General features: G+C 39.9%; 1 protein-coding gene and 1 long non-coding RNA gene across 8 annotated transcripts in view; one reads left to right on the top strand and one right to left on the bottom strand.

Annotated features, from left to right (window-relative positions):
* LOC116081688 overlaps positions 1 to 5,121 on the bottom strand; it is a 31,945-nt gene extending 26,824 nt beyond the window's left edge. Inside the window, exons 1-2 of the long non-coding RNA XR_004114968.1 lie at positions 5,021 to 5,121; positions 3,086 to 3,197 (exon numbers count right to left, since the gene is read on the bottom strand). This is a non-coding gene — a long non-coding RNA (uncharacterized LOC116081688). The remainder of the gene's footprint in view (positions 1 to 3,085; positions 3,198 to 5,020) is intronic.
* The window catches only part of Serpinb1 (serpin family B member 1), a 22,785-nt gene extending 16,022 nt beyond the window's left edge, over positions 1 to 6,763 (top strand). For all 7 annotated transcript variants that reach the window (XM_031358287.1, XM_031358286.1, XM_031358283.1 and 4 more), the window contains 5 exons: positions 681 to 818; positions 2,046 to 2,163; positions 3,721 to 3,863; positions 4,052 to 4,219; positions 6,253 to 6,763. In XM_031358287.1, coding sequence (XP_031214147.1) covers positions 681 to 818; positions 2,046 to 2,163; positions 3,721 to 3,863; positions 4,052 to 4,219; positions 6,253 to 6,657 — 972 coding nt within the window. In that variant the 3' untranslated portion in view covers positions 6,658 to 6,763. The remainder of the gene's footprint in view (positions 1 to 680; positions 819 to 2,045; positions 2,164 to 3,720; positions 3,864 to 4,051; positions 4,220 to 6,252) is intronic.
* Positions 6,764 to 9,937: the final 3,174 nt, after the last annotated feature.

Genomic DNA, 9,937 nt, shown 5'->3' with positions numbered 1-9,937 from the left:
CTTCATTCTAGTAGGTGTGTCCAAGCAGCAATCTAACAAGCATCTCTTAGAGAGTAGCATGAACTCTGGACCCTGTGTGCTTTTTGTCCTTTGTGTCCCAGATGCGAGTAACCAGCCCAGACCTCACACAACCATAAGAGGCCTGTTGACTCACAACTGACAGAAGAGGAAGTAAACTCTCACCAGGATAAACTTAAGGAAGTTATTTCTCTAGGGAATGAGCTGTGGACCTTAGTACAATAAGCAAAGAAAAGAGGTCTCAGACACTCCCACCTTTCGGGTCACACGGCAGGAATGAGTCTTATTGACGCTGTTTACTTACTTCTGAGATTTTTTTCATTTTTTTTTTTTTTTAGCAAACTTGTATATGGCACAGAATATAAACATGAGCATACCATTTAAATCTTTATGGAAAAAATTCAGACATAAATATTTAGCGTGTTAACCATTCACATTTAGGGAACAGTTAAAACTTATTTAGAAGCCATGTTTACTTATGTCTCGCTGAGCTGTACATTTTTGGTTCCATTTCGTTTCCTTTGCCAGTGATATGTTAATAAAATAATTGGGCTGGAGTTACTCAGTATCAAATAAAAGTAATTTGATGGAGGTAGACCACAAGGAATCGTTTCATAACCTCAAAGGCGATGATTGTGTAAAGAATGATGTCTTTCCTTTAGACTCTGCATTTCGACTCTGTTGAGGATATCCATTCACAGTTTCAAAGCCTGAATGCTGAAGTGAGCAAGCGTGGAGCATCCCACACTCTGAAACTTGCTAACAGACTGTATGGAGAGAAAACCTACAATTTCCTTCCTGTAAGTACCTAGCACTTTACATTCTGAAACTTCCGGAAGTGACACGGACTTTTCTAGACACAACTGTGTTGTAGGCATTCATAAAGTCAGCAAAGAATGTATGTGGGACTTTCATCTCATAGTCTTTCTAATGAAAGGATTCTTCCTAGATGTCTTGGCTCTGGGGGAAAGAGAGCTTCCTGTGCAAGCATGAGAAGCTGATTTTGGATCCCAGAACCCATGAAAAATGACAGGGATGGCTTTATACTCTCTTATAACCCAAGGCCTGTGGGGACAAGAGCTGTGAGAACCCGTTGGGTTTGTGGACCACGAGCCTAGGCAGGTTCAGTGGGAGAGCTTGTTTTAAGGGAATTAGGCAGAAAGTGAAAGTAAGACAGCTGACATTTTCTCTGGGCTTCAAAAATGCACAAATAAATATACACACCCATATACACATATGTACATACATACACCCCACTCACATATAGACATATACACATAAAAAGGAAAAATGTGTCTAAAAAAGCCACCTGAAGTACAATCAAAATTTACTCAATTGAGAAAATGTTAATGTAAGATCCAAAAAGAATGAGTAGCCTTTGTGTGAACAATAGAAATATTATATAAAGGGATATACTTGCTACTACAGCACTGTAACCTTCAAAGATGACTAGGACACAGCATATGGGAGGCAGAGGCAGGAAGATCTCTGTGAGTTCAAGGCCAGCCTGATCTACAGAGTGATTTCCAGAACAGCCAGGGCTGGTACAAGGAGACACCCTATCTCAAGAGATGTGGAGGGAGTGTACAAGGGAGGGAGGGAGGATGAGAGGGAAGGAAGGAAGGGAGGAAGGGAGGAAGGAAGGGAGGAAGGAAGGAAGGAAGGAAGAGAGGAAGGGAGGGAGGAAGGGAGGAAAAGAGAAGGAAGGGAGGACAAAGGAAGAAAGGGGAAAAGGAAGGAAGGGGAAAAGGAAGGATGGGGAAGAGAATGAAGGAAGGGGAAGAGAAGGAAGGAAGGAAGGAAGGAAGGAAGGAAGGAAGGAAGGAAGGAAGGAAGGAAGGGAAATGGAAATGCTTAGAACAGTAATTTTACTGTTACGTGGTTTTCAACATAATAGAAAAGTCCAAAGCTTAGGTTTTAATAAAACAATTTTAATTTTTAGGACTTTGTTCTTTTCTTTTTGGGATTTTAAAAAAACTTCTGTAGGGAATGGATATTATTTATGACACTTATTTTTTTAAACACAGGAGTACTTGACTTCAACCCAGAAAATGTATGGTGCTGACTTAGCCCCTGTGGATTTTCAGCATGCCTCTGAGGATGCAAGGAAGGAGATAAACCAGTGGGTCAAAGGTCAGACAGAAGGTGAGAGGCTGAGCAGGGCTGGCTCTGTTAGTCAGGTTCCCTTCTGTAGCTCCCCCATGACACAATTGGCTTATGGAGAAAAGGCAGACTTTGACTCAGTGTTGCAGGCTTTGTTTTATTAATGATTGACCTTATTGCTTTGGCTCTATGGCAACACTGTGCCTCAAGTTAAAAGGGAGGAGGTCTGTTCACCTTGCTGGTGAGTAAAAAGGAAGAGGGAGTGACCAGTGTCTCACAACCATTTTCAATACCAGCAAGCCTTCTCCAAGGTAAGACTGATGATAAAGACCTACAATCCCAGCACTTGGTAGGCTGAGGTAGGAGGATTGCCTTGAGCACACAAGGCAAGACCCTGTCTCAAAATAAAAATAAGTAAAACACATATTTCCCAATGATCTATAGGTGGGTAGACCCCATCCCAGCACCTACATTTTAAAGGTTTCTCTGTCTTTCAATGAAGATGGACCAGAGTCCAAGCCTTTAAGACAGGGTCCTTTGGGGGACCCCTCTGAATCATAGCAGTCATTATGAACAGGTTCTCACTCCCCTGAACTCTCTCAATTGCATCTCCTCTCTCCCTTCCTCAACCTCCCAAATCCTGGCTTATGTGCACTGACATTCAGATGCTATTCCCTAGAATAAGGGACAATGTAAGATGTCTGAAATTTAACAGTGGAGAAATACGGACATGATTTAATGAAACCAGTTGAGTGCCTATGAGTTCCCCTGAAGTACAATTTAAAGTTAAAACTAACATTAAAATGCACAATAAAATTAATAAAAATGCCTGTGTTTAGTGCTATTATAGAAAGAAATGAGACATGAAACCATGAGGTCAGTATTTAAATACTGTTGCAGTCATAATACTTTTGGCCATCATCTTGTCCAGTAGCTCAGAAGTAGTGGGTAGGGAGTGACTCACCCTCTGGGCTCAATTCAGCCATGTAATGGATCTGTCCTCATTCTTGTTTCTGTGTGAGTCAGCACCCAGGGATCCTGTCTGGAATTCTGTCAGTTCCCCGCAGTACATCAGGCTGTCCGGAAAGTGGTTTTTGTTTAAATAGATTTACCATTGGATAAGTCTTCTTATCTCTTGGATATTTGTTCAAAGCCCTTTTCAAAAGAACAGTCTCCTACTTAGCAGATTTGAAGACATAATTTACCAGTGACCAAAACATGTCCACTTAGGAATATTGTTTGTTTTCTGTAAAGAATAGCCATTCACAAGATATAGTTATTGTTTGCATACCAGAAAGGAGAACTTTCTTGTTTTAAACCTCTGAAGACATTGACTGACATTGATGATATATATATATATTTTTTTTTTTTCCTGGTTCAAGGGATGGAACTTAGGGTCTCAAGAAGCACTAGGCACAAGCCTGCTTGGTCTTACAAGCTGATTTGTTTAAAATAAAAATGAGACAAGTGGGTCCTTCCTAACTTAACACTGAATTAAAATAAAATGAAGTGTGAACTCTATGTTAGAGCTAAGAAATTATTGGATTAAATTTACAATTTCGATATGAACCTTTTAAAAAGCTTACTTTATCTTTTCAGGGAAAATCTCAGAGCTGTTGGCTGTAGGTGTGGTGGACAGCATGACCAAACTTGTGCTAGTGAATGCCATCTACTTCAAGGGAATGTGGCAGGAGAAATTTATGAAACAAGACACAACAGATGCTCCATTCAGACTGAATAAGGTCAGGTGACACCATCATTCTTGGATGTTCTTGGTTGTATGTGTGTGGGTGCTGGGGTTGTAGCACAGGGCCTCCCCCATGTAGCCAGGCCTTTATCACTGTGTCCATCCCAAGACCCCAAATTTCTCTCTGCTCTAAAAGACAAGAAGGAATAACTTGAGTATTTTTTTTATTTTGTAACCATTCAGAAAGACACAAAAACAGTGAAGATGATGTATCAAAAGAAAAAATTTCCATTCGGTTACATTTCTGACCTGAAGTGCAAGGTGCTGGAGATGCCGTACCAGGGTGAAGAACTTAGCATGGTCATTCTGCTGCCTGAAGACATTGAGGATGAGTCCATGGGTCTTAAGAAGGTAACTGGCTCTCAGTCCCATGGCTTATGTTTCCTTACACTGCACTCTTCTTTTATTTCCCATGTGTTCACTGAACCATAAACAATTGTTCAGCCAAGACTTCCCAAAATCTGTTGCTACTACAGTCCCATTTTTGTCAATATAGTCTATCAAGTGTTACAACTCTGAGGCCTCATGTTTATACAGTTATTATTACTCTTATTGTTATCATTGTTATTACTATCATTATCATTTATTTTATTATTCACAGTGCCCAAGTACCTTGGGCTAGGTAAGTGTTCTGCCACTGAGACTCACTCTAAGTCCAGAAGCCTAAAGTTTAAATATTCAGAATATATTCTGCCTTCAGTGAACCATGGAGGAACATGTAGCTATTTAAAAGTAAAGGTAACAGTGATGAGTGGTTCCCCCATAGAAAGTCTCTTAAAGTAACTTTAAAGGAATTATAATAAGAATTTATTTAAATCCTTGGGGACTGATTGTCTCCTAACAGGGTTAGAAGTAGATAAACTGTGAAGATTACAGTTTTCCCTCAGAAATCCCAGACTGCCCTGTGACTTAGCTTCTGTTTCTTCCCAGCCTAGACTTGCAATCAAAGAGAAGCTTGCTGTCACTCAAATGTAGAATATGCACTAACATGAATGTGGTACATTTGCCAGTTGTATTTTCTAGCTCATAATTTATCTCATTACAAAATGATGCTCTGATTTAAAGAAGGAAATTGTTAGCATCCATAAGATAAGTGTTACTGGTCTAGTCCAATAGAGGAACAACAATAGTTAATATTTATATGGTACTTACTATGTGCCAAACCCTTTACATTTATCAGTTCATTCAATGGTTACAGAAATGCTACAAAGTTGGTGTCATTATCATCCCTATTCCATTCCATTCCATTCCATTCCATTCCATTCCATTCCATTCCATTCCATTCTATTCTATTCTATTCTATTCTATTCTATTCTATTCCATTCCATTCCATTCCATTCCACTCCACTCCACTCCACTCCACTCCACTCCACTCCACTCCACTCCACTCTACTCTATTCTATTCTAAGCTCTACTCTAGTCTACTCTACTCTGCCCTACTCTACTCAACTCCATTCCGTGGACAAGGTCTTCCTGTGCAGCCAAAGCTTACAGGCCTCTGTCAGTGGCTCCTGAATGCTGGGATTGCAGAATATGTGGCCCCATGTCAACTGCTTGAACTTGCTTTAAATAAAGTAAGCCCCATACATTTTGTCCCCCTTTTTTATACCCAGGAGTTATAGAATATAACTTCAGCTCTAGTAGAGTGTACACATCACTACAACTTTAGAAAGTTTCAAAATAAAGAAGACTACTAAAATTTCCCTTGTACCATTCAATCACTCAGGGTAATAAAACCTCTCACAGTTCATCAGTCAAGTGATTCAGTGTGATAGGGGTTTAAAAATCCTGAGTGTGTGGAAGAATAGACAAACAGGTGGACTAAAGGAGGAATAGATGGGAAGAATAGAACAAATGAATGGAGTGAGGCAGAGAGAAATGAATAGATGAATGGATGAAAGAAGGATGGGTGGATGAAAGAATGAAAGACCTGTTGTTAAATGTTTTTTGTACTTCTACCCTCAAAGACCTGGAAAATAATTCTGCTATATTCCAGCAATTTACAGATAAAATTAAATCTAAATAGAATCTATTTGGGCAGAAATCATGAAGGAAATCCTAGGAGTTGTGGGAATTGTGAGTCCGTTCATTGGAATAGTACATTGTTGCAGTAATAAATTAACTTCTATCATTATTATTATTTTATTATTCATGGTGCCCAAGTACCTTGAGCTGAGTAAGTGTTCTGTTACTGGGACATACTCCCAGAACAGAAGCCTAAAATGTAAATATTCAGAATATATTCTATCTTCAATGGACGGTTGTGATGGGGGGACATTGCTATGACCATCAAATAAATTGATGTATGTAAAGAGTTTGGCATATAGTAATTACCATATAACTATCAAGTAAGTAAATAAATACCTCCTTTATATTGATTCCAGATTGAGGAGCAAATAACTTTGGAAAAACTGCGTGAATGGACCAAACCTGAGAACTTGGAAAACATTGATGTCCATGTCAAATTGCCCCGGTTCAAGATAGAAGAGAGCTACACCCTCAACTCTCACCTGGGCCGCCTGGGATTGAAGGATCTCTTTAGCAGTAGCAAAGCTGATCTGTCTGGCATGTCAGGATCCAGAGATCTTTTCATATCAAAAATTGTCCACAAATCCTTTGTGGAAGTGAATGAGGAAGGAACAGAGGCAGCCGCTGCCACAGCAGGCATTGCTACGTTCTGCATGTTGATGCCTGAGGAAGAATTCACAGTGGACCATCCATTCCTTTTCTTTATTCGGCACAACCCCACATCTAATGTGCTCTTCCTTGGTAGGGTGTATTCCCCATAGAAGAAGGAGACTTTACAGATACAAGGCAGAGCTTAGAGTTTTGTTCCCTGAGGTTTTAATAGTGATTATTTTCAATTTTACTTGACAATAAAACCTCTAACCAGAAGCTGATCTTTCTTTTATATGTTCAACCCTGTTGGCCCTTTATATCCATGTCTTTTGGTGTGGGTATGTCTATTTTGATTGTACAATGAAAAATATCCAGTTGTCACTGTCGACAGCAAAGGAATAAAAGAGAAGTATAGATTCTTGACCATGAGATAACATATAGAATTGATACACTCCCAAACAGGCAAAAGTCAGTTGTTTTTCAATCTTATATTAGAGTAAAGCAAAAATGAAGAGATAAAAACAAGTAATAAAGCATTAGTAAAATTAATGCATCCAAAATAATAATTGCTAAGTTCTTTCATGTTTTGTGACATGAAACCAACCCTCTTTTTTAATGAACAGAGATTGGAAGCCACATCAGAAGGAAGGCATCCTAGGTTGTTGAAGGAGGATTTAAAGCAGATATGCCATGGGAACAAATGCAACTGAAAGTCCCCTTCATATGAAGACATACTGGCTCCATGATCCTGCCCTGTAGAGTTAGTGTCCTCATCAATCAGCTTCTCTGGGTTTTTTGATAAAGCCTCTTGACCCCCGTTACTCAGGTAGCTATGGTGATAGAATGGCTTTGTGCAATGTGAAGGACTCTTGGGTTGGTATGACCCTTTGTCTGATGCACTCCTTTGAATGGGGTTTGAGATTCTATATTTTACTCTTCCACAGTATTGGTAGATTTTAACAAATCTAAGATTTCTTAGAATGTGCAAGCCAGATGATGCCCACTCTCTTTCTCTTGTGTCTCAGGCAAGCCAAGGCTACACTCATCAGAGCAGTTGGCATGACTATACAGATGTGGTGAGGCCTCTACAGGTTACAAACAAAACTGTAGCAGGTTACCAAGAAGCTTTTCTTCCTATTCCCCCTCCTGAATACCAGGGCTACTGTACTCTGGGTTCTCCTATCTGTGGTAGAAAAGATAAAAGAAGCAGGCCTGGTCTCTGTAGCACTTCTTTTGGATAGCGTCCGTTAGTTTGGATCTAGAATGTTCCCCCAAAGGCCCATGTTTTGCCCAAAGAAATAGTGTTACTAGGAGATAGTGAATCTTCTAAGAGGTCTGGAGATGGGGAGGGAGGTATGTGCAGCCCCTAAGACAACTGAAACATCAAGAAAGCAAGCATGGTCAGTAATGGCACGCTATAGGATGGTAGGAATCCTATAAGATTCAAGATTCAAGAGAAACTGCAAACTCAGGGGCAAATCTGACCACTGTGCCTCAGCAGCACTTGCCAGTCCAGAGAAGGTAAAGAGAACTGAATGGCAAATTGTGTCACTGTTAATGCAAAGAGAAACAGTTTGTCCTTTCAAGAGTAGGACTCCTGTTTTCTTCCTCTGCTTTTGCATGACCTACAGAGTGCATCAAAAGTTCACAGCTAGTCTGAAACTTCTGGACAACTCCACTTTCTCATCCTCAATCTTTGTGGACTGCAGATGGGTGCCTGCAGATGCTAACTAAAGTCATGTTCACCCCAGGGTAGGGGAGACACCCTTAAGCCTCAAATACTTATTACAATCTGCTTTTCAAGTACAACATCCAGAGTATAATCAAAGATAACTGTTTGGGTGGGCAGCCATGGCAACCGAGATACAAAGCAGCACAAACAAAAGAGAATAGTGACAGTGGAAGACTCTAAATGCTGCTGCCGCCCATACAAACCAGAGATCAACAGTCTGTGAAGACAGCATTGATGAAATCCAAGGTCAGATACTTTAGCAGGCCATTGCAGACTTACAAACTACACTTCATGTCTAGATGAAAAGGAACTAGAAACCCCAGAGCCTAAACATATAATAAATTATTTCCATAGAAAACTTAAATAATAAATAATTTGTGGATTTTAAAGTCTGATAAAGCAGCCCATTAAATTGGTTAATTAAATGATTTTAGTTTCTTCTAGAAAGTGAAATATAGTCAATAAACTCCAAAATCAAATGTAAGTCTGGAAAATACAGAAGGAATGGTAAACAACTCAAAAGAGTTAGGATGAAGCCAGCCAGGGTTAATCCCAGCAGTCAGGAGGCAAAGGTAGGCAGATCTCCAAGGTTGAGGCCAGCCTGGTCTACAGAGTTAGTTACAGGACTGCAAGGTTTACACCCTATCTCAAAACACCTTTCTAAAAAAAAAAAAAGGTGTTGAAGATGCATAGAAGACAGGGATGGGGTACAGAGCAGAATAATCTATAAAGGGCAAACATTTGGCTGGGAAGATGGCTGAGTCATAGAAGTGCCTCCCTGCAAATATGAAGACCTGAGTTTGGATCACCAGTACACACATAAAAGCCCTGTGTGGAGGGGTACATCTGCAACTTCAGCACTGGATTGAGAGAGGACAGGGACAAGTGGATCCCTGCAGAGATTGGCCAGCTAGCCCTGCCAATCACTAAGGTCCAAGCCAGCGCAGTAAGAGACAAGGTTCAAAGCATATGGTGGAGAGTGATGAGCTATGGCCTCCAGTGCATGTGCATGCACACCCACGTGCACATATGCACATGTGTGTAGACACATCCACACCCACCCTCACCAACATATTCACATATCCTCATACACACACACCAAAAAGAAACAAAGCTAACGTTCAAAGTGGTTATTTCAAACTAGGTAAAAGGCATCAGTGAATACTCTAAACCCTAGCAGACAAAACAAAACAGCTCTGTCCTAGAAAGAAAACAAAACAAAGTATATCCTAGAAAAACTGCAGAAGTCTTAAGACAAAGTTCATTAAAAGCAACCCAATAAAAGGGATCAGTCAGGGCAGCCACACTAACAACACACAGCCACACAGCTATGGAGTCAGGCCACAGACAGCTCTTCCAGTTTCCTAGGAAATGCAAACTCCAAAACATACCAACGTCAACTTAGTTCATATTTGGGAAAAATATCCTTCAAGACATATTCAGATAAAAACTTAGAACACTGATTTATGTAGACTTTGCCTTTAAACCATTCTGAGAAATCTTCTCTATGCACAGCAATATCAGAATTGGAAAGAAGAAATTAAAGAACAAGAATGTGCATTTGTGAATTTAAGTGAGTATTGACCATATAAAATAGTAGGAAGAGTATCTAAGTAGTTTTCAATGTATACAGAATTATGGGTAATAATTTAAAATACATAAATAAATGATAATCCAGATTTGGAGCTTTATAGTCCTAGATAGTTAGGATGCTGATG

The sequence above is a fragment of the Mastomys coucha genome, unplaced genomic scaffold (assembly GCF_008632895.1).
Source record: "Mastomys coucha isolate ucsf_1 unplaced genomic scaffold, UCSF_Mcou_1 pScaffold7, whole genome shotgun sequence".
NCBI lineage: Eukaryota > Metazoa > Chordata > Mammalia > Rodentia > Muridae > Mastomys > Mastomys coucha.
This window is presented reverse-complemented; position numbering and strand designations above follow the sequence as displayed.